This window comes from Pholcus phalangioides, unplaced genomic scaffold (genome assembly GCF_987345545.1).
Source record: "Pholcus phalangioides strain wild (caught in Gottingen) unplaced genomic scaffold, Ppha-v1.0 ptg000011l_1, whole genome shotgun sequence".
Taxonomy (NCBI): Eukaryota; Metazoa; Arthropoda; class Arachnida; order Araneae; family Pholcidae; genus Pholcus; species Pholcus phalangioides.
Genome location: NW_028301604.1, coordinates 20,172,122 through 20,198,402, shown reverse-complemented (window position 1 = coordinate 20,198,402; position 26,281 = coordinate 20,172,122). Strand labels below are relative to the sequence as shown.

General features: G+C 35.8%; 1 protein-coding gene across 4 annotated transcripts in view; it reads left to right on the top strand.

Moving 5' to 3' along the window:
- The window catches only part of FER (tyrosine-protein kinase Fer), a 132,500-nt gene that overhangs the window by 83,142 nt on the left and 23,077 nt on the right, over positions 1-26,281 (top strand). For all 4 annotated transcript variants that reach the window (XM_089239241.1, XM_089239243.1, XM_089239242.1 and 1 more), the window contains 2 exons: positions 5,576-5,776; positions 13,680-13,856. In XM_089239241.1, the coding sequence (XP_089095367.1) occupies positions 5,576-5,776; positions 13,680-13,856 (378 nt within the window). The remainder of the gene's footprint in view (positions 1-5,575; positions 5,777-13,679; positions 13,857-26,281) is intronic.

Below are 26,281 nucleotides of genomic sequence, written 5' to 3'. Positions count from 1 at the left end.
ACACAGTGACAGTTAAATCTTCGGATATTTTAACTGAAATAGCAAGTGATGGTGCATCACTTAAGTCTGCTTTCTCCAAGTAAATGTTGTTTACATCAGATAACATTAACTATGATTTGTCTAGACTACTCCCAAAGCCAGTTTTAAATTCTTGGAAATTCCTGATTTTATCAGAGTTGAATCATTCTTCAAAGTGTTTTTCCTCTCCGTCAGTAATTTCTCTATTTCTTTCCTTTGGGGTCTTTCATTTTGATAGTAATTTAGTAGTCAAATAAGACGGTTGTTTGAGAAAGATAGTGAGATATGCCTCGAGTGATAATACTGAATTTTTCCGTGGTGCAACGAGGAGAGCTCCATCTGGTCGAGTTGTTCGATGGTTTCTTTCTATGAATTTTTCCTCAAAGTGTTTGATGCACACAACAGATTCATTTGTGCTCTTGAAATCATCATGATGTATCAGCTTCTCCCACTTAGATTTTCTTTCAGAATTTTCCAGGAAGGTAAATACACTGCTGGCCACCGTACACTGCTGCAACACCCTGAAGGAAGCATGCAAATAATATGAAATTTACAACATGCATTAGCGGAGGTGAGATATGCAAATGATTAGAATTTCAGCGCAGACGCACATCGCGCGCGCCTGTGGCGCCACTTCAAAGCGCTATTTAAGGCTTGGAGATTTGGACGATTTGAAGTACGGCAATTGTGTTTTTCTTGTGGTTTTTTCAAAAAAACGATCAATTATGCCTCATAGAAAACAGCGATCATCTTTTGATCAAGTATCCGAGTTCAACAGAGGAAGGATAGTGGCCTACCGAGATTGTGGATTATCTTTCAGGGAAATTGGTAGTCGTGTTGGACGAAACCAAACAACTGTAATGCGGATATGTGATCGTTGGATGCAGGAGGGTACGACGGACCGACGTGTTCGATCGCATCCACCTCAGTGCACCACTTCACGTGATGACAGGCGTATTGTGCGTATGGCAGTGATGGATCGCTCAGCCACATCACGAACCATAGCACAGCACATTCAGTCTGTACCGCATCATCCAGTGTCTGCGCGTACCATTCGACGCCGTTTGCAGCAGAGTGGTCTGTCCGCAAGACGTCCATTGCTTCGTCTACCCTTGATGCAGAACCACAGACGTCTCCGCCGCCAATGGTGCGATGAAAGAAGGATGTGGACGGCACAATGGAATGAAATTGTCTTTACTGACGAGTCACGCTTCTGTCTGCAACACCACGATGGTCGGATTCGAGTCTGGAGACACCGGGGAGAGAGGATGCTGAACAGCTGCGTTATGCACCGCCACACTGGTCCTGCACTGGGTATTATGGTATGGGGCGGTATTGGATATCACTCTCGCACTCCTCTAGTACGCATTGCCGGTACTTTAAAAAGCCAGCGCTACATCTCCGAGGTGTTGGAGCCAGTTGTCCTTCCTTACCTTCAGGGCTTGCCCACAGCCATATTTCAAAAGGATAATGCGCGACCACACGTGGCACGCATTGTCCAAAGGTTCTTCGTCAATCGCCAGATTGAATTGCTTCCCTGGCCAGCTCGCTCTCCGGATCTTTCGCCGATAGAAAACATGTGGTCCATGGTTGCTCAACGATTGACCCAGATTACATCCCCAGCTGCCACACCAGATCAACTTTGGCAACGCGTGGAAGCTGCTTGGTCTGCTTTACCCCAAGAACACATCCAAAGTCTCTTTGAATCAATGCCGAGGCGTGTGGCAGCGGTGATCTCCAACAATGGCGGCTACTCTGGCTACTGATTTTGGCAGGAACCACACTTCACAGAAGTCTATAAATTTAATCATTTGATGCTTGGTCAACATGTTATCTACAAAATAAATATTGTTGCGATATCTCTTGTCTTTCTTGGTGTTGCAATTTGGGTGGCCAGCAGTGTACATTAGTGTATATTTCCTCGTTGTAGTTTTTCCTGCAGCCAGGAATACAACAGCGTTGTGGCATCTACAAAGAAAATGTAAAATGTCACAGATGTGTGTTTACAATATATACAGCATAAAGGCAATAAGTTTATTGAAGTACAGGAATACTTACGCAGAGAGGACACACATTTAAATGTCATGCTGTTTTTAAAGTACAAATTAGCTTCTCAAGCTATTTTAATTTATTCAAAATTATCCCTTCATTTAATTGTAAGGATCGCTTTTGGTTTTTTAAAAATTTGATTAAAAAAATTTTCATTAGATCTTAAAAATTTGCTTCAATTATAGTTCTTAGGGTAATGAAAAAATGTCCTCAAATAAGAAAAATTAAAAAAAGTTCTGTCAAACACACAAGTAAGGAAATTAAATTTAGACACGTTATAAATTGTAAAATATCCTACTCTTGAAATAAATTACGCTAATACGGCAATTACGTCTGCAAAAATAAAAATTTCAGACACATTGATTGAATTGTTTGAAAAGCAACTTGCCCTAATGTTTACAAGTCTTTCATCAGATGAATAGCGAATTTCTCTCAACTTCACATTGATTATTAAGTCAAAATTCCAGCAGCTGAGATATAAAATAACTTGAAGAATAAAACAATAACAAGTGAATTTTAAACTAAATCAAAAACCATGAGAAATTTGAATTAAATACGATTTTAACTGCACCTGGTGTGAGGTCAGGAAAAAAAATCAAAATGGCCATGCTATAAACCCGGATTTTGACGTCACAGCCTCAGTGGAGTGATACATTATGGCTTGTAGCGTCTAGGAGGCTTTGATACTACTCATACACAGATAACAAGTTTAACACAAATAATGATGATTCAGCAAGTAGGGGCAGGGAATGATTTCTGAGATGTGTGAACAGATGCATGTTAGTTATACCTTTACCCTTTTCATTGTATTGTCAGCAATAATAATTGGTGGTCAAATTCTCACAATTTTATGTTCCTTTCAATTCCAATATTAGTTTTATCATAGAAAACTTAATTCTTCTTTGAAAATTTCAGATAATGCCAAACTTTATTGTACCCACTGTAGACAACAGTTTTCTCATTCCTTTCAGTCCCATTTAGGATTAAGAGAGATTTTCATATGGTTTCTAAGGTGCACAAGCAGCATCATGAAAATTGAAACTAGTTTCAAAATCAACCTAAAATAACTGATTTTCTAATAAAGGGAAAATATTTCAAGCAAAGAAATTCCAGGACTTATCAGAGAGTTTAGTATATTAAAGTGCTTCCAGTGTGTAGCCTCAATTTTTAATCCTTTTTGTATTTGTCCTACTGAAATTAATAAAATTAAATTTCAATGAGGGGTTGAGAATCAAAGGGGTTTGAGTCATTTTTTTACAGAAATGACTTAACCACTTACAGACATATGATCATATTTTTTCTATTAGGTATAAAAGTGGTCAAAATTGTACTTCCATTTTATTTCAACTGGTAGTACCTCTTAATTTGTTTACTTAATGAAACCTAGAAATTGTTGAGATTAAAGTGGTCTTAGTCAGATTAGACCACATTGGTACTAAGCATTGTTGTGGAAATTCAGTCTCAACAACCATGTCAAAGAAAAGGTATTTGACTAATGATGAATTATACAAGGCTTTAAGACATAAAACTTGTAACAAGTACAAACGTGTTAAAAACGATTCACAACAAAAGGCAGAGTTAGAAATTGAACATAACACTCACCTAGCCAAAGCTGAAAAAGCTAGATCAGTTTTAAAAGCTGATGCAGAGCTTTCACAAGATCATAAAGATCAGATAATCAGATCAGCAATCAGTATGGATCTCCAAAAAGCACTTTCATTTCCAAAACTTTGTTTCAGATGCTTATTAATTGTTGTAACATGTACTGCTACAATTTAGGCTTGTATGACCTTGCCACTGGCCAAGCTGTTACATACGTTTGGGATGAATGGTATGAATGAATTGTACGTATGGCATCATGGCATCAAGAGGTTCTTGGGAAATTGCCTCTTGCATTGCCAATCATATTACATTGCTTGCAGCTACTCATAACCACATTGTAATATACAGTGATACATGTAAACACGGCAAAATAGGAATATAAAAGTTGTCCTATCGTTAATGAAACTAGTACGAGCCAGTACTTGTGTGGATGCTGTATAACAAAAGTTCATGGTTTCTAGTCATTCATTGCCTAGATTAAGACTTTGGTTTAATTGAACTTTCTGCTGAAGGCAAGCCTATCTACTTGCCTGATGATTGGTATAGTGCTATAGCATCTGCCAGGAAAAATAATAAATTTTTTGTAGTTAAGATGACAGCTGAAGATTTTTTTTTTCGACAGAACCACTAAAAAAAAGCTATTGTCTGGAGATCCAAAAACATAGATAAAGAAGTTGTTCAGCAGCACTCAATTCAGTGGCTTCAGTATGAAAAGGATAAGCCCTTTCAGATTACATGCAAGACTAGGCTGGATGCAGATGTATACCTTGGATGTATGACCAAAGTTGACCAAAGGTCGCCCTTAATGCAACTTCCTGAGCAAGAGCTACTCTACAAAGAGCCATGCATTATAAATGCACTGAAGAAACGAGACATGCTTTTTCTGCTGAAGTACATTCCTCCTATGCACCATCGATATTTTAAGAACATAAAAAGTTTCAATGCTACAGAAGATGTTAACTTTCTTCCAAATGAAGAAGAGAAATTTTTATGAATGAAATAAAATTATTGTTCCTTAGCAATAATAGTAAAAATTAGCGATGTTATAAATCAACAAAGAACTTAGCTTTATAACTTGTTTTGAAACATTTTGCAAACACATACTTGCTTTTTACTCAATGATACACCAGTTTTGTTTAATATCAAAGTGGTCTGAGTCATTCATTCCTTAAAATTTACTGCTATTACCATACATATAACTATTTTATCAATGCAATAAGTTACATTGGTCCTTTTTCTAAAGTGTCTTACAAGCAAAAAAGCATTTCAAGGAACACTGATTGTTTGAGAGCATTCAGGAAAGAATGTTTCGTCATGAAAAGTTGTACTTTAGTGACTTGGACCACTTCGACTCTCAACCCCTCATATGTAGTTACCAATGCTATGTTTGTTATAAACAGTTGTCATTTAAAGATTACTGATTAATAACTAAACTTAATTGATCAAAACTTTTTGATTAACCAGTTAAAATAATTGGTTTGAGAAATAAAGATATAAAAATACGGGAAAAAACTTAATTATTTACTAAAAAAATATGTCAATCTTTTTTTTATTTACTTCTTATGTAAATAAAAAGTTGGAAGTGTTTTAAGAGTAAAAAAACTTTGAAGGTATTGTAGCAGCTGAGGCATATTAATTTTTTTTTAATTAAAAAACAATTACAAAAAATATAAAAAAACACAACTCTGCCTGCTATAACAAAACCTCATAGTCGAGTGTCATGTCAACTTCCTCCTCTCTCTTTAACTACTCTCTCAATAAATGAATACTGACCTTCAGTGCCACCTCATAATTCCTTTTTCAGTCCTAGTTAGCCTTGGATATAACATGATTACATTGGTTTTTTTCATGCTCTAAATATAACTTGATAATTTTGCTGAATGGTTTTTTTTTTACATTCCATTAGGCAAGCCTTAATCCCTCCTACGATAGTCTTCAAGATGAAGATTGGTTCCATGGTGTTCTGCCTAGAGATGAAGTAGTGAGATTACTAATAAATGAAGGAGATTATCTTGTGCGAGAAACTCACAGAAGTGGTGCTAAAAAAATTGTGCTGTCTGTTCGATGGGATGGTCATAAACATTTTATCATACAGACTACTATTGATGTATTTTCTTTTCTTTTATAATTTTACCTCATAAATGAAGTAAATATGAAATTAAGTTGATACAAAAATTCTATTTTGATGGCCTAGTGTACAACAGGTATCTCAATTTTTTTCTGAAAATAAGGTTTTTGTGTCTACAGGAAGTATATCTTGTATCTTATCAACCAGACAAAGCACATCAACACTAATGTACGTAGCAACATGTATCACTAAAATTGAAACCGTGTAATTCATACCAGCAGTTACAGTAGGGTGTCTGCATGTTTGTTTGTTTTTTTAATTGAAGCAAATTGACAAGGTTTTCACACTAGGCCATCAATTTGTGTTGAACTTTTCCCTACTAACTCTATGTTGAACACAGTATCTCATGCATATGCAGTGCTAATCAATTCATCCTTCTCTCAGGCTTTATCTTTCAGTAATGAGACTTAATGTCTGAAGAAGCCTATACTGATAAATAAGAATTGAAAACTACCATATATGCCATGCATCTCAGAGATGCAAGCTCTCAAACACAAGATAGGAAACACACATGATCAGGAGTTGATTATCATTTACAAAGCCAATTCATGTAAAATATTCTTGCTTAAAATATCCTGCTTACCTAATTTGCTACTTTTCAATAACGTTAATGATGGGAGAAAATTTTAAAATGAGAATCTAATGGAAAAAAAGACTTTTTTTCAACTAGATTCTTATCTGGGAAACCCTTTGTAATAACATTTTTGGTATTAATTCAAGTGAAATAAAATGTTAATATACACTATGAAATCTAATGCAGACTAACCTAATTAATACAAACTTGCTTAATACAAATTACATACTTCTCCCTACGACATATATTATAAAGTACAATAAAACTCCTCTTTTGGGGACACCAGCAGGACAAAAATTCATTTGTAAAAGAAGGATGACCGTAAATGAGTGGGTTGTTAAAGAAGTTAAAGAAATTTTAAAAAAAGAGTAATTATTATTTATCCATAAAAGAGAGGTGACCGTTAAGAAAGGTTTACTGTAATAGTAATATTTTTGAAGTTTTATATGTTTATTTAATATATCAAACATGTAGAGCAGGAAAAAATTTCTATTGCACCTCAAATAAAGTAACCCCAAATCTTCAAAATATTTTCTTAAAAACAAGCCTAATTGTAGGAAAATTCTGTGACAATCTACACCACCTACATCTTTCTTGGAGGTGATGCATCATATTTTGCGACATTCTCTCTGCAAGTTTATAACTAACTTTTTTTTCCTATCTTGATTTCTTATCAAGTTAGATTCAGTAATTCATGGGCGGAGATACAGGGCCATTGTTCCCCCCCCCCCCAGCATCAAAGGTGGAGTCAACTGATCTAATGTATATATGAATTGACATCATCATCGTGCCCCCCCCCCAGACTTCCAAGTCTCTCCGCCTATGCAGTAATTCCTTTATTTTTCCACTAGAAGGACTGCTAATTGATTTTATTTGATAATGCATGGGTGTTTATAAAAAGTTATGCAATTAAATTTTCATTTCTAATTTGAATTCAAAATATTAATTATAGGAAGACAATACTGAAAGAAAACAATAAAAAATTCTAGAAAAAGGTAGAAAATATATTTTTACCTCATACATTGTACAGGAAACTATTACAAATGAAAAGGCTACAACAAGCAAAATACCCAACAATGTGGCTCAAAATGGATGCCCATAAAAAATATGAATGTCAAATATAACTGAAATACAGCAACCCAAAGTAAGAGCAATTATCATGAGAAAACAAATGCACATGAAAATAAAATACACTGCTCATAAAAAATTATGGTTATTTTATCTAAGTACAAGTAGCTTCTTGATTTTTCCAAATATGTTTATTGTACTACTTTTTGAATGTGTCAATTGTGAGGGAATTTACTACCCCTAAGATAAAGTATTCCATTCATTCACAACCATATTAGAAAAAATTCCCTGCAACACCACAACCTTGAATTGCCCCTTACCAATCAGCACAGGTATCGATATTACCCTTGTTGAAGTAGTCGATTGACACTCATGTTCCATCCTATCCATCTCGTTGAAAATTTTAAACACATCTTATCTCCATCAACACCTGTGTTCTTCTAATGTAAGCATATTTAAAAAAATTAAGTCTCTCTTCGTAGCTCGAGCCCCATGTACCAACAAGAGCATGTGTAGCTCTTCTCTATACACCTTCTACCAATTCTATGTCCCTTTGTAGAAATGGTCCCCAAAACCATACAGCATACTCCATGACAGGATAAACTAAGCCCCCAAAAAAAGCAGAAGAATGACTAAGGAAACGCAAAGAGGCCTTTTTTGAATAAAACCGATCTTTTTTTTTTTCTCGACCATTGTGGAAGAATGTTCAGTAAACCTAAGCCATTAGTCAGTGAGAATTTCAAAATCGGTGATCCTAACTTTATCAGGAATTCTACCACCATTCAACTCTTAAAAGAAACATGGGTTATTCGAACCAAAGTGAATGACTATGCACTTGTCAATGCTAAATGTTATGCTCCATTCATTTGCCCATGCTGCAATCCTATTTATGTTGTTCTTCAACAACTCCCTATCGCTTTGATTCCCAACTTACCCCATAAGTTTTAAATTATCTGCGAATTCGCTCACAATCCCATTGATTCCCTGATCAAGTTTATTGCTAAAAAGTGAAAAAATAATGGGGCCAAGGACACTTCTTTGAGGGATTCCATTGCCCTGAATTCATAGATTCCTGTTCTGAAACATCAAATTTACTGCTCCAAAACTGTTCCGAAAAGAGTTAACAGCAATCCCATACCTGAGTGGTTCTTGACCAAGAGCCCACGGAGAGGTTTTGGGAGTCGATGAGATTAGATAAGAAAACAGTTAACTGAATATTTTACAATGCAAATGAATGCAAAAACAATTGTTTTATATGTAAATTAATATTATTTTGTAAAAGTGTCTGTGGGCTTCATTTTATAGGCTAAGAGGGTTCGTGGGCTTCATTTTATACGCTAAGAGGGTTTGTGGGCTTCTTTTTATAGGCATAGAAGGTTCATGGAACACAAAAGGTCAGCAACCACTGATCTAATTGAATAGTTTGGATTGGTTTGTCCACTTGCTAGGGTCACCTCGAGAAATGCTTAGAACGTGCATGTTCTATACTGTTTGATTGTATTAGCATGATTGTATAGCTACAACATGCAAGCTGAATGTTATGGTATGTGAATATTGATACTTTTTATTTTTGACATCAAACTTGACCAGAACACAGCAAAATCAGCACAGAACACAAACAAAGCATTAGGACAAGACACTATAAGCGAAAGAACCATTTAGCTATGATTACAAAAATTCTGATCAGGGAATATGGCACAGAAAATGCACTACATGGACAATTAGTACCAGCAGAGTCAATAATGTCAAACCATTGTAGCCTGACCTTCACCAAACTCTAGGAGTTATGGCTGAGAAATTAGACGTTCATTATTGGACAATTTTTCATCACTTGCAAGTACTTGGTAAAGTCTAGAAGCTTGATAAGTGGGTTTTTCCAAGAGCTCACACTGAACAAAAAATGAAGCATGGACTGCAAGTTTGAACCTCTCTGCTCTCCTTAAATAGAAACACCTAGTTGTTTTTTTTTAAACAAAGTAGTAACGTGTGACAAAAAAATTACATACTGTCCACCAAATTGTGAGGAGAGGTTGAGGGATGTTGTCCTATTCGTCCTTCAAGGCAATTTTGAGTTCCTGTATGGTTTGAGGAGGGTTGTGTCTTTGAGCATGTCTACAGAGTGCATCCCAGGTATCCTCTATGGGATTTAGGTCCAGTGAATATACAAGTCATGGCATGCGCTCAATATCTTCCCTTTCTTGTGTACCATCCACGTCTTTTGTCCTATGTGGACGGATATTGTCATCCATGAACCAAAAGTCTGGACCAACTGCACTGCGGAAAAGGTAGACATGACCAAGGAGAATATTGGTGCAATAATGCAGTAATTTTACGATACCTTCATCAAAGATATGAAGCAGAGTTCTTCCATTGTACATGATACCTGCCCACACCATTACTCCTCAATCATAGAGAACAATTCCCTAGACATTCTCCTGATGGTAGCGTGTTTCCTGCCCCCGCCACAGTAGCTGGTGTCCAGAATCACTGTTGATGCAGAAGCACGGTTCCTCAGAGACCATGACTCTGGACCACTGTTGCTAATCCCAATGAATATGCTCATTCAGAGATGTGCTGTACTCTAATTTACCTGGGTCCAGGTTATTCGAAAAATCTGGGTCCTTTTTAAGTGAAAGTGATTCCCTCTCAAAAAAAATTTATCTTGAAAAAAATTATGTCCCCCTCCATAATTCACTGGTATCTCTATGAATTTTCTTCCAGCATGCCCCAGGTCTTTGATCACCTGCTTATATTTCTTCGTTGAGACTGAGCAGTGGGCCATGTTCTGGGTACGAGAAGAAGGTATCAGTGAATCAAATATAATTCTTTTCTAAAAACATGTGTTCTATCCAAAGGTTCATTTACTTTCATTGTCTACTAGTAGGAAAAGCTTGCAAAGAAGCTCATTAGCACTGAGAATTTAACGTATGGAATTCTGCACATGTAATAAATCTAAAACAAATATACAGTTGATCCCGCTTATAACGTTTCTCCCATTTAGAACGTTTCCCACTCAGTACGACTTATTTTTGGGGTCTCAACTCTAAGTAATTCTCATTAAGATTTCCCATTTAAAGTGTTTTCCTATTTACAACATTTTTATGACGGTTTTTTAAAAAACGTTATAATCAGGATCCATTTTAATTAAGAGTTGGATTTACACATTTATATATTTACTAATAAATCAATCTATAAATTCCCTTCTGATTGATTTTACATTTTGTTAAAAAAGTCTTAGTACTTTCACAATATCTTCTAATCAAATTTAAAGCAAATTTTATTTTCCCTCCCTGATGGTCCACCACTCTTATCTGTCGCCATTTAACTGCCACATATTTTCACACCTGAATATGGGAGCTATGTGAGATTTGTGTTGGAGAAGTTTAACAGTCTGCTTATGTGTGTATGCCCAGCATTTGGTGTGTTTTGTGTTCAGTATGTAGTGCCATCTACCTAGCACCGCAAATAGATACTTTCTCAAACGGGGCAAGCACACATTTTGGCACACCCATGTAGTGTAGAAGAAGCAGTTATAAAGAGTGAATTTGGTGCTCCCCTCTAGTCCAGACAGAGCCTGGGATACTAGACCCGTCTGTCCCTCCATCTCCCAGTTGTGGCCCTGCATCTATCCTCCAAACTGGTAATGCATGCATTTGAAGTTTAATGTATACATATTTGTGTTTTAGGTCTGTCTGATCGCCGTGGAAACCAGAAGTTTTTTTTCAAAGGAATAGCCAACTTAAAATTTGAAAATCTTAGAAAATCACATTTTTAGCCGATTACCATTGCTCAGTCGCGGGTTCAAACCCGGATTTCCACCGAAAACAAAATTTGGGGGTTATAAGGAGCCTCTTCAGCCCCACCACCCCACCCCACGGAAGATCAAAAATTAAAAATATTTTTGTAGAGAATTAAAATATTAAAATAAAATAATTTCTTTTATACTATCTCTTGATTTTAAATTATTTTCGAGTGTTAGTGACCCAAATGACCCAAACTTTCTGTGAAGAATTAGATCCTTGTGCCCCTCCAAAAGCTGATTCTGAGTACACACCCGTGATTTTCGCGATGCGAAATGGTGACTACCACATAGCAGCTACATGACAAAACTGCGGATATTCGAGGTCAAGTTTTTACAAATTCGGTTTTTTTCCCATAATCTCGGGAAAGATTTACAATTTGAACGGGCATCCTTTACGATTTGAAAAAAATGTGCATTTGCAATATTGTAGAAACAAGGCGAATTTACGCTGTATAGACGCTGTCTTTGAATGCTGACAGATAGCTGCAAAAGTACAGTAATTTCCGGTATGTGACCAGAAGGGAGAAAATCCGCAGAGAAATAAAAACTCCAAAATTTGACAACTACATGGTCCCTCATTCAGGGAAGCAACAAGATATCCCTCATCTTATTCGTCAACAACCCACGTGTATATCAATATAGTACAGTGTACAAAAGAGTAACACCACTTTTTCAAGCTCACGCGATCATGATACATGGTAAAAAGAAGAGAGGGAAAAAAGTTAGGGAGGTTTTTCTCTCTACTTTTTTCTTCTTAGAACTAGGAAAGAATGTGTCCCGGATGAGGCGTTAACAAAATTTTTATGCATCCTTTTCTGAAATTACGTCTATTTGGTGCGTTATAGCATGTCAATGGCATCTCTGCTCATTACACCAACTAATCTTTCTCGATGATGATGTGCTTGTAGCGTAATGCATTTTACAGTATTCCATGCACATATCCAAAATTATTCAATTGCCAAAAAATGATTCTCGCATATATGCGAGTACCAGTAGCATTAGCAAAGTCTGCTGCTATGTGGCTAGAAGCGGAATTTCTGTCTCTTTGCCACTAGACTGGCGTATCTATCGTATTTAGGTGTGGTGATCCTCCCACACGGCCTCCAGCACACAGCAGACATGTTGCTCGAAGACGTAATTTTCCTCAAACCATACAAGATCTCAAAATCGCCTTGAAGGATGAATGGGACAAAATCCCCTAGCTCTCATCAACAATTTAGTGAACAACATGCACAACAGATGACAAATGTGCATTAGTGTCCAAGGTGGTCACATTTTTGTACTGAAGAACTCGATAAAGGTATCGTAAAATCACTGCAGTATTGCAACGAGATTCTCCTTGGTCATGTCCATCTTTTCTGCAGTGCAGTTTGTCGAGACTTTTTGATTCACGGATAACAATACCTGTCTGCATAGGACAGAAGAAATGGATGACACTAGAAAAGGAAGATATTGAGCTCATGCCATGGCTTATATATTCGCTGGACCTAAATCCCATAAAGCATGTCTGGGATGCACTCTGTAGACATGCTCAAAGACATAACCCTCCTCAAACCATACAGGAACTCAAAATCATCTTGAAGGCAAATAGGACAACATCCCTCAACCTCTCCTTAAAAATTTGGTGGACAGTATGCACAACACATGCCAAATGTGCATCAGTGTCTCAGGAGGTTGCACCTCATATTCAAGAAATCATAGTTGCCCTTATTTCCAGCAGGAAAAACACTTTTCATAACTGTTTACAATTGCTGTAAAAACAATTTTTCCCTTTTGCTTATCTTTTATGTCATGTGGCGATATCTGTTCCAGTTTGCATAATAAAGATACTTCAGGATGTCTATTAAACATGTGCCAACTTTCAGTTCTATGAAGGATGTCTATCATTAGGTATAACAAAAAATAACACAGTTTCTTAGCATTTGTCAAGCAATATGTATGGTATGGTAGCCCATTCAATAAGACTAATAATATAATGTCTACTTTACAAAATAATGTTTAGAGATATCACAAGTTTGATACCTACTCATTCATCAGAGTCTTCCTTGACACAGAGGTACCACAGAAATGGCAGCAAAGTGCTTCGACAAGAAGTCCCCACACAGATTAGTTAACATATCAACCTCTCTGAGAGAGGCAAAAGAAAAAGCCATTCAAAATCAATAAACAGTATGTCCCAGTTTAATTAGCAGTTATTACTTTGGGTGCATAAAATAACCCTGATGTGACAAAAATGATCAAACTAGTGTAGGTGTTTATATTACATAAACTGAATCATTCCCATAAGAAAACAAAATTTACTTTAAATTCAAGTCATGCCAAACACCTTGCAATACGAGTGCCTAATTCTTTTAAAATAAACTTCTAAAAGAATTGTTTAATTAACTTTATGATAAATTTTTTTCTGTACTTCATTGTTTCTATTCATTTTGATTCAGTCTAAATTTAGGTTTGAAGGTCCATCATTTCCTTCTGTTCAAGAATTGATTCTTTATCAATTTCATTCTGGACAACCAGTTACTGTAAGATCTGGTGCCATTCTAAAAGCTGCAATTTTAAGAGAAAGATGGGAATTGAATAATGATGACATTGAACTGATAGAAAAGATTGGAAGGGTAAGTGAACTCATTAATGCATCTGTATGAATATTTCTTAGGCCGGGATGACACTATTAAAGTTTTATAGAGACTTGAAAAAAACAACAATTAATAAGCCTATTGGTTACATTCGCTCAAATGTTGGCCTTATTTAAATAATTTTTCGTTTTATTAACCATAAATAATGTAACGCCTGTAAGATGTTTTACTGCTTTTAGAATATGTTTTCTTTGGATAAAGCAAAATCAAAGCTGGATGTTAGAAAAATGTTGAAAAGATGTCAAAAGACAGGCAGAAAAAAGATCATGACCCTTTAAGTGGCACAGCAAAAATCAGTAAATCCTCCTCAAAATGTCATTTCTTTTTTTATAGAAGTAGGCTTTCTTCCCATTTTAAGCAAGTGCAAGCAGGTCTAAGGGGTTTAGGGAAAAGCATTCCATTGAGAAATCAACTCTACAAAATATCTGGGCTTGTCAATGCTAGAATAAGAGACTTTCAAGGAAGCGAGATATCTCGTCAATGTGTGTGTGGCATAAAAGGCACAACAAATGATTCTTTAACTACTTATTGATTTTGCATAAACTAAAATTTGAAACATTGAAATGACTTAAGGAATACCGAGTTCATACGGGTCAGGGAAAACCTGAAAAAGTCAGGGAAAAATGCTTTTACTAAAAAAAGTTGGGGAAAATCAGGGAAAATGGCCTATTTTTGTTTTAAAACCTGGAAATTTCAGACAACGACCTGGAAAATCGTCATGATTGTCATCTGATTGGGAAAAAATGATCAATAAAGAAAATAATAGTAAAGAGAAAAAAAATTTTCGTTGGGATAAAAAAGGGAATTCCGATATCATTCTAAATATAGATAATCCGTAAAATATCACAAAAAACTACAGATACTGCCGAGGAAGAACGAGGATTTCGTAATTCTTTCTAGTGTTTCCAGAAACATCATAACTGCACATCGTAGAAAGCCATGGGTACAAAGCTCAGTTGCGATAATTTCGTAAGTCGACGTCAGTTAGCAATGGCAGATGACACACGTATATATTTTGATTTTCTCGTGGATATTTTTATTTGAAAACAATGAGTTGTAAGAAAACTTGTGTGGGCGGATAAAAGCATGAATCGTCAGTAGGCTGATTGGATCGAAGCAGTCAAAAACGACCCGTATAAATCATGGTGTCAGCTTTGCTGCAAAACTCTCAACATGAGCAACATGGGCAGATAAGTTATCCAGAACCATGCCAAGCATGTGAAATCAGGAGTTCAGTGAATGACCCCCGATTGCTAAACTTCTTGTTCTAGCGCTTACGCAAGCCAACTGTAAAGAATTTTGATGTAGTGAAACCAACTACATCTTTGACTAATTATGTCACAAAGGAAACAACTGTAAAGGCTTAAATCTTGTGGGCATTGAAATTGCAGAAAAGGGAAATCTTTCATTTCTTAATTGTGTTCCATTTTTCTTTTCCATCAGGCGTATTTGAAAAGCATAAATACGTGTAAAAAAAAATCTATGATTATGATGTCATTATGATATTGTAATTAAAATTATTAATTTTATAATTAATATAAATGATTTTATAATTAATATAAATGATTTTATAATCAATATAAATGATTTTATAATTAATTTTTTGTAAACTTTTATTAATTTATATAAATTTTTTTATTTAAAAAAACCTGGAATTTTTGAAAATTTGATTGGAAAACCTGGAAAAGTCGGAAATTTTTTTATGAAAATGAGTATGAACCCTGCAAAATTATTATGATATACAAGAGATTCTGTTATCGTTGTCCAATTTTCTGATTCCTAAACTGTTGGGTCTCAGAGGAAACTTCCAAAAAAAAAATGTTTCAAACTTTGCCACATATCATTCAAAAAGCTATTCAAGTAAAGAATTTGGCTGAATAATGGTCTATGTTACATTTTAGTGAAATCAGTTTTTTGCTAAGTAACATTCATATACCCTCCGTTACATGTTCCTCAAGTCAGTTCTTGAAGAAACTGACATATGTCATTGCTATACCACTTTACACAGCTGCAACTGTGAGTTCTATAATTGGAACAATAGTTTATGTCACCATTGTGTTCGTTGTTTTCTACAGTTACCTTCCCATAAATCCTTCCCTAATAATGATCTACACTGGTGTAAGAAATTAAGAGAATTTGCAGACTTGGTCGATTATCTCTAGAACTACTGTACCAATTTTAATGAAATTTGATATGTACATACATTGATACAATACAAAACAAATAATCATTCAATAATTGTAATACTCGTTGGAGTCGAAAGGTATGAAACAGCGGTTGCAGAATAAACAAAAAAATGGGTTAATAGGGGGTATGTTCCCCTCTTACAGATATACAGGTCTTGCAGTGTGATTTCATACTTGAAATAAGGCAGTTTATCATTTCCTGTGGCAATTGGTCCCACTCGTTCAGCAACGCTGTTTTCATTCCCTGGATGGTTCCGGGAGGGGAGTTGCGAGTTGCAACTGCCCTCCCCAGAGCGTCCTAGACATGCTCTATAAGGTTAAGGTCTGGAGATCTGGCTGGCCAATCCATCCGGCGAATATCCTCACTCTCTAGAAAATCGTCGAGCAGAAGAGCTCTATGTGGCCTCGCGTTATCGTCCATTAAAATGAACTCGGGGCCAACTGCACCCCTGAAAAGGCGAACATAGGGCTCCAAGACCTCATCCCTATACCTCACACCAGTCACAGTGCCTCTTTCAAAGACATGGAGAGGTGTGCGGCCATCCAATATGATGCCTGCCCAGACCATTAAACCTCCTCCGCCATAATGGTCGATTTCGCGGACATTGGAGGGTAGGTAGCGGGTCTCTGGTTCTCTCCATATGAACGTACGGCGAGAATCGGTGCTTAGGCTGACCGGGACTCATCAGTCAAGAGAACAGTCGCCCATTGATCCATACTCCAATCTCTATGCTCTCTGCACCATGATAAACGGATTCTCCTGTCCATAGAAGTGAGCGGGACGCAAACAGCAGGTCTTCTTGCAAACAATCCTCTCTCATGAAGTCTTTTGGAAACAGTCACCCTTGATACACGGGTTCCTGTGGCTGCATACAAGTCACGAGAGAGCTGAAAAGCTGTAGCACTCCTGTTACGCCTCACTATAATTGACAAATGACTATCTTCTCTGGCCGTCGTGGCTCTTGGACGACCTTGCCCAGGCTTTCTCTCGATGGATCCAGTATCCTGGAACTGTTTCCATAAGTTACACACGACGCTGGGCTTTAAATTGAACTCTCTACAAATCTGGACTTGAGATTGGCCTGCTTCTAGCCTCCCCACAATTCGCCACCTCATTTCGTCATCTAAACATTGGTGGTTACTCATTTTTACTGTTACAATTTGAAATTAACCGATTGCTGCAAAATAACACCAAGAAATTCGCTGAGGTGTGCTAGCGAACGAAATGCGTCTTAACTTACTCGCGCTTATAAAGCCTGTTTCTCTACTGGCTCCGCCTACACACACGTGTACGCTTACGTATTTTATTTGACGTACCTTTTTATTTTATCTAATCACCATCCTCAATGTCCTTTTTTCAGTAAATGCTGACAGGTCACCTGTTCCAGTTTTATACTCTCTAAATGCCCTTTTCTTTTCAAGATAAAGATTACACACTTTTTTTGTGAACCAGAGGGGTTGCAACAAACAAACTTGCTTTTTCTGAACAAAAGGCATGACGTCATATAAAACAGAGGATAGTTTTGCCCTAAATTCTTCCCATTGGCATACCATGCCAACTGATTCCAACCAATCTTTGAAACTCCCGCTGTTTTCTCTCAAATATCAAAGTTAGTTCTTTGAAAACAAGGAACCATTTTTCTGTTATCAGCTTTATTCAAAGAAAAGTTACAGAGAAAACTAATGACACAATGTGATCACTAGAAGGAAACTCATTCCCCACCAAAACATCATCAAGAAAGTCCTCTGAACTAGTGAGAACTAAATCCAAAATGGAAGTTCCCCTAGTTGCTTCTGATACCTGCTGATATAAAAAATTAACTAAATTAACTTAAGAAAGCCTTTCTCATATTGATGTTTAACTGATAGGTTCTTCCAAAAGATACCCAGGTAATGAATACCCAATTGATACCCGGCAGTCGGTTCTGGTGCAGTTAGTAGAGCGTAGCCTAGGACTTGCAATCTGGAACTTATGGGTTCGATTCCAGCTCATCCTATCTGTTACAATTTTTTATGTATTCGGCATCCATATTTTTTTTAAACGTATTTTTTTCAGCGACCTCCTTGGGCATTTTGCCTGTTGTGGCTTTTGTATTTGTATTCCTCTAATATGACAAACTTCTTATGCTTACATACGCTTTTTATTTTCAAGCTCACCCCATGTAGTTTCAATACCATTACTCTGTATGTTACACTCTCGAGCCGCAAAAATGGTTTCAAGTAAATCCAGGCCCCACTTCCTTTCCTGCCTGATCTATTTTTGAAAAAGGTATCGTATCCTGAGATGATTAAGAACGATTCATCCCCATCGTTTGCCTAAGTTTCTGTAATGGTTACAAGGTTTAGGCCCTTCACAACTATCATAGTGTCTAAAAAATCTTTCTTACTATCCATCTCCTGGCATTTATTGGTATACATTTTAATTTGCCCTGTGATTTAGTATCAATCGAGAAGCCATCTGAATCAGAGGTGGGTAGTTCCCCATCAATACTGTTAGTATTATCATTAACTATATACCCACATTCCCATCTACCTTGTCTGGAAGTAAAAAACCTGATCTAAGTCTATTGTAAATCTCACAGATCCCCCTCCTATTAAGGTGAATCCTATCCCAATGAAGCCACCTATCAGTGAAACCGGAAAGCTCCAAAAACATGACCCTCAAGAGAGGAGCAGGATGAGGAGCATTGAATTGGTGGATCCTACTCCTATACGCCTACTACCCCTTGGCAGTACTGGAATCACTGCCACATCTGAACCCCCTCCAGAGCCCATAATATTAAGTCCCAGTACTCTGACAGAGAGTCACTAGCCATCGAAGTCAGAGGTGGGTAGTTCCCCATCAATACTGTTATTATTATCATTAACTATATATAACCCACATTGCCATCTACCTGGTCTGGGAATAAAAACCTGACCTAAGCCTATTGTAAACCTCCCAGACCCCCCATTCAGGTTAATCCTATCCCAACGAAGTCAGTCAGTGAAACCAGGAAGCTCCAAAAACGTGACCCCAAAAGTGGAGCAAATGCCCTTCAGGCCTGAGTTGAAATTCCGGATCTGTTGTAATATAACATAAGGTACCGTTTTTCAACCGGTGTGCCACGAGGGTATAGGTGTGCCACAAAAAATTCTATAGGACATTAACCACATTATTTTCTAATCAAATCGGAAACATAATGTGTTCAAATTTTATAACAGTAAATGTAAAAACCTAAATTTTCTCTTCTTTTCCCTTTTTTGGAAGTTTGAAGCTAATAAAATATATTTTTTGATTAAAATTTTTTATGAATACATTGAAACTGAGTGTTCACACCATGTTCTTAACTGTTTTTTAAAATCATCAATAAAAACAAATTTAATAATTGAAGTATTTGATTACTAGCTTTCTAAATTATGTCAGAAATTGGCGTGACATTCTATCCCAGTGTAGCCAGATGACTGGTTAAAAAAGTGCAGTATTTATCTGTTTTTAACTTTACATTTGTGTGCAGTTAACTTGTATTCAGCCCATGGACTTGAGCACCAATATTTGCCCCCATCTCCATAATATCTTGAGAAACATTGAGTTTGAGACCCCCCAGATATCTCTATATATAAAGTAAAATGTCCTGACTGATTCATTCATCATCGCTGACCCAAAACCGCTAAAGCTATAAATATGAAATTTGGTCAGTGTATTATTATCTATTTATATAACTTTCATATGAAAGCATCATTTTGCATTTTTTCTTAAATATAAATTTTTAGTCAATTAAATGCTTCACTTAACACCCTGTGCTCAATATTTTTGTTTCTAAAAAGAGTACATTTCTTGCCTTTTAATGGCTAAAAATGAATCATCCATGTAAATTAGAATGTTCACCATCATTGTGCTTCATTTCAAATTAATACAATTACAATTAATATTTTTAAAATTGATTATTTGGAGAGAGAGAATTCTTCAACTGAATATGATTTTGGGGTCACTTGGTAATTTTTTTCATGTCTTGTTTTCAGAATGAAAATTGTCCAACTCTTGCACTTTCAAAAACTAATTTGATGAGAAATAGTTTTGCAAATATTCAATGAAATTTTGTATGATTTATGCATATGCTGTGAGTTTTTGTGACTTTTCAAGCCAATTTATTTCAAGTAGTTGCAAATTATTTAAAATTTGTCTGAAAAGTGTTCATGGGAATGGCCATCTTGCGCAAAGACGGATGACCTCTTCCAATACCACTGTTGTTGGTGGTGTTGCCTCTTCCCACAAAAATTTGCTTATTCAATTAAAAAAGTATCAAGCTCTGAGTAGAGAATATTTTAACTTGTTGGTAGTTTTTTTTTGGAATCTATAAACTAAGCTTCAATTCTCAAAAACAGGTTATGATGAAAGTATTTTTTTCATAAAAAGTTCTGTTGAGGTAAGAAGGAGACATTCCATAAAAGAAAATCATATTATAAAATCGTGTATTTTGAACTTCTGTCCATTTAATCACAGAGTAAAAGTTTAAGTAAGAAATTTATAGCAAAAATAGAGTTATTTTGCAAATTTTGATTATAAAAATATTACCAGTAAAGATTTAGACACCATAAACTTATTGCAGTTCCCATTTTGCCACCTAACCATGCATACACTGCTCATCTGGCATTACAAGAAAGGTATTGCCAAGTACCGAGATAGAATGCCAAGTTATAAGTTATGAAGATCACGCTCCTGTTATTCAACTTGTCTCATGGGGTGTGCAAGCTTCAAAAAAGAGGGGGACCAGATAATAGGATAAGCAGTTTATATAATCTTATGTCCAGAGATGCTGCTGTACTCTAATTTACATGGGTCCTTTTTGAATGAAAGTGGGTCCTTCTAAAAAAAATTAAAGTATGGTCTTCTCCCCCACCTCCCATCATCCGCTGGTATTCCCTGTGAATTAAATAATTCATTTCTAAAAACATGTTAAATCCAAAGGTTCATTGGCAAAAAGGTTAATTTACAAGCTCAACTTACCAACATATAAACTTGCCAACCAGGGTTGTGAAGTTTTTGATGCATGACAGAGTTTTTGATGGTTTAAACTGTCGTGTCAAAAACTATCAAAAACCTCAAATAATGAATTTCACTTTATAAATTCTTATTCAAAATAAACACTCTGAGATTGCATGTAATGTTTAAAATGACAACATTATATCACAGTGATAAATACTTAATATAATCATTAAATTATTTTCTACGCTCTTCAGAATAATTTTAAGCAATATTATTCTCATACTAATCTACAACTCTATTTTTCAAGCAGGTATATGTATAGAATGTTTATTTTATATACACAATGTTGATTTTTGTTATTAAATTACGTTGAAAATTTCAGATACTTAAAACAGTATTTATTCTTACTGGAAATAACATTGCAACCAAATATAAATTAAAGGCCTCAGCAACTTGCAAAATAATATGGCTCTAAATCGGGCAGCATAAAAAAATTAGAAAATGCTCTTCGTCAATGCTGATTGGATATGAAAGCTGATGAAACTATATATACTTTCCCCTATCATTTCTTAGTTCAGAAATGTCTAATACTACGATTTAGTAGATGGGAATTACTAAATGCAGTAGTTTTTGCAATTAATGCTGCATCTCAACTTGCGAAACTGGCAATGCTTTAGCTAGAGTGAGTCTTGCCATTTCGTTTTCAATCAAGAGAGTATTTTCGAACTTTGGATTTGTACTACGATATATTGTGAGTGTGAATAAATGAGTAAAATTACTTATGTATTGCTCTTATGGGATGCTAAGCAGTAAATAAATTTTGCTACAGAATGCAATTTTGTGCTGACCAAAAAATTTAAAATACAAAATTAATATTTTGTACTTAATAATTATGTATAATAAATTAATATTTCAAACTGTAGTCTGCATAAAAAATATTTATGGTGGTTCAACATATCTACTCGACAAAAAAACAAGTATTTTAACACATTGAGATTATGGTGTTTTCACAATTTAAACCAGTTTCTGATAGTTTAAACCTGTTTTGACACTTGTGATGTCAAAAACCCAACCCTGCTTATAACTAGGTTCTTATACTTTCATTGTCTACTAGTAGGGAAAGCTCGCAAAGAAACCCATTAACACTGAGAATTTATGGAATTTAACACATGTAATAAATCTAAAACAAATATAATTAAGGTAGGCGCACCTTTAGGCACGTGTATTTATTAATAAAAAACGTTCCAATTAAATTCTCTTCTGATTGATTTTTCATTTCACAGAAAACCTTATTAACTCTTTCAATAGTATCTTCTGGTTGAATTTAAAGCAAATGTGTGATTCTGATGCTTATCTTCTGATTCCCTATTCATATAAATCCTTGCAAAGTGATTTCCTGGTAGAATGATTTTCTTTTCCCTCTCTGATGATCTACTACCATTTAACTGCTACATATTTTCACACCTGAATACGGGAGCTACGTCAGAGCATTATTGCGTGAAATTTAACAGTGTGCCTGTGTGTGTGTCCAGTGTTTGGCATGTTTTGTGTTCAGTAGGTGGTGCTACCTATCCTCCAAAATGCAAATGTGTGGATTTGAAGTTTAATGTATACATATTTGTGTTGTAGGTCTCTGTGATCATTGTAGAAACAGAGCTTTATTTTTTCAAAGGGAGTAGCCAACTCAAAGTTGGAAAACCTTAGAAAATTGCATTTAGCCAATTACCATTGTGCAATCGCAGGTTCCAAACCAAGATTTTCGCCAAAAGCAAAATCTGAGGAGGGCATGGGAGCATGGAAATCTGAGAGGACATAAGGAGTTTTCAGACATAGGATTGTCCAAATGAATTAATTAGTTAAAAGAGTTTGTCTCCAAATAGTTTTTGGAATGATACTTCTATTTCTTAGCAAAAAGTGCTTCACCTATCATCAGATCTAATAATTTGATCAGTTTTGGTTATAAAAATAATATATTTATTTTTGTTTGAATGTGTGCATCATGATTCTTTATAATTCTGATCTGATTCTTTCTAATTCTAGTTATAATTTATTGGACCTTTGGACTGTATAAAAAACTTAAATTTTGCAACTTTTCACAAATACATTTTTTGACTTCGCTTCTAAGAATGATAACATTTGAAACATTTTTTGTGTTGATGATGATAAGAGCGGCTACCGTGTATATAAATAGGCTAAAAAATGTCATCTTATATTTTCTTATAAGCTGTATACTCAAAATGAAGTAGCATAACCAAACCATTTTTGGATTAAAACTAATTGTCATTTTTACAGGACACATTGATGTCGAGTAGCTGTAACCATGTGTGATTTGTAATACACGTACTGGCCAGTGAATTAGAAACCTGTTATAAATTATATTGAATGTCGGCATAAGCTGTGCTCATACAAAATACATTTGTCATCTGACATACTTTTGTTCACAATACTTTTACCAACATTCTTTTCTATGCAAGCATTGAGTACTGAAGCAGAATAAGGGAAATTTACCTTGGACCTATAATAAAACTTGGACCTATCCAAGTTTAGGAGAAGGGGTGGTTGGTTGCGGTGGATGGTTGAAACCCATCCTTTTGTAGCCACTATTTTCAGGATAAGACAACTAACTGATATATCAAAAAGTCAGATATCATCAGAGTGAATGTCATCACGAGTTTTTAATTATTGAAACATAATCAGCAATTGATGTACATGCCCAAAGGGCAAAATTGTGATTGTAGAACAACCGATCAAGAATTTTATTGCCTTCATCTCTCTTTCAAAAGTCTATTATAACAATAAGAGAGAACTCTACACTGTATCAACTAGCAAAGAACTTTTCAATGTGGGCTTATGTCTATCAGAACAATGCCAAGGGAATCAGAAATATTAGGTTCACTGAGACAACTCTGACGCAGAAAACTCTCTTTTCTCTGAAAAATCATCAAAATTACCTGCAGTGGTGCTAGGAAGGAGATAACTTGACAGTAGTTGATTTTAAAAAGGTAATTTGGTGATATCCCACGCTTTGTTTTGAACAACAGTCAGCAAAGAATTTGATATGAATGCTATGAAGGCACACATCATTCTTTCAATGTGAATACAGTTTGAGAGTCTGGTGAGGGTATCATGGTATGAAACACATTTTGTTCATTTATTATAGTCCCATGGTATAATTCTGTAGCATTATATTATGGATCTGGGGATCCAGTTCCCCTAATAATGTTAAAAAATGACATATATGCAGAGTTGACAACTGCTACGGATTGACCGTAGTTTCTATGGACGGTCACAATAAACTACGGAACTACAGGAGACACTCTCAATACTATGGAAATTTGTTTAAAAAAATCAGGTCTTTGAGTTTCTTGTAGTGTTTCACTTATTTTTATTATTACTATTTTTAAATTACATTGATCCATAACATTGATTATTACATTTATACCATAACGATAAATTTGTATATGCATGAGAGAGAGTTCATGAGAAGACAAACTCGGAGCCGATCTATTTTGTATGTGTGAGGAATGCAATCTGCAAAGGTGTGTCCAAACCCACGACTCTAATCAATGTCCAAATGCGCAAAAACCTGTTTTCCGTCAAAACTGCCCAACGCTGTGGGCTAAAAATAGGTTTTTGTGTGATTCAGCTCGGCTTCATTTGCATAGTGCATGGTCGAGCTCACGAGATTTGTGTCTGGAAGAATTTTTTGTCATAGGTGCTGTAAGAGCTCTGATACGAAGAAGATGGGAAGGGGGGTCTAGGGTTGCTAGACGTGCGTATATAAGACCCACAAGGGCATAGGCAGGTTGGGATTGAATTGAATATTCATGAATTATTAAGGGACTCTGTGACCTCAAAAAGGTGCTTCGGGAGGCGATTCATGTGGCCTGAGCCTTCTAAGTTTCAGTGGTAATGAGTTGCTGTATTTAATGAATTTTCAATTAATTTTTTTAAATATAATTTTTGAGTGGTTTTTTTTATTATAATATGATTTATGTTGTCCTGGGGGTACCCCCCCCCCCCATGGCTAGTTGAAAATTCATCACTCATGATAAACTTAAAGCCAATGTTGGCATGTCTGTATATGTTATGGCCAAAGCCTTGGACATTTGCTAGTAGACCAATGTCTAATACCAAAGAATTTCGGTCTTTGATTGGTTCCTATATATCAATCCCTATGATTGTAAACTCGTCTCCACATTGGTGTATTTTTTGTGATAGTTATGGTCATTTATAATCATGGTTAGCTATCAAAGGAATCAGAATATCAATATCTTAGGGCAGCGGTTCTCAACCGATGCTCTCAATCGAAATATAAAAAAACAGTAAATTTGAAAAAAATAATTTTAAATATTTTTAAATAACAAATGTAAATCAGTAACTTTGATGAATGATTAAAAAATTGACCTATGGGGCTCCGCCATAGAAATTGTATACCAAAAAAAGCTCAGCATGTCGAATAAGGTTGAGAACTACTGTCTTAGGGATTGATATATAAAGATCGATACATAGGGCTGGCCAAAACTTGAAATTCGGACATTTGTCAACTGGCTGATTTTCGGCTTTGGCTGTCTATATATATATATATATAGAATCACATGGGTGTCTCTATTGTACTGTCAGTCCCCCCCCCCCCCCAAAATACCTGTTGTTCCCCTCCAGAGGAAATTTCTTGCTACGGGTCCTGCCCTGGTATTTCTGGAAGGTTGGGTGTCAACCACAGAATTGTGTGACCATTACTGCCAATCAAGTTTATTCTACCATTTTTCATTTTCAACTCACTTTTGTTGAATTCTTCATGGGCAACAATACCTCTGCTCATTGAGCAAGAATGGTTGGGATAAATTACTTTCAACCTGGCAGTCAAATGGTTAGTGACCTATCCTTTGGCTGTGCAGGTCTGGGTTCGAATTCCAGTTCAGGTATGGATGTCTACTAACAGTAACAAATTCCTTGAAAAGATCATATGGATCTCTTGGAAATATGTGGGGAGATCATATTAGTACATATAAATAAATCTATATACATAAAATTGACTTTCTGTCTGTGTGTATGTTCTATATGCAAGTCTACAATTTTTGATCAATCGTCGTCAAATTTTGCATACATACCAAACGGGACCCGACTTGAACGATAGGCTACTTTAAAAGTTTGTCAAAGCTGGACAAAAAACTGTCAGGCAACAATGGTTCCTGGGCCTCAACAATCACTTTTGGAATGTTTACTTTGGTTTCCATGGTTCCCTAGCAATGCAT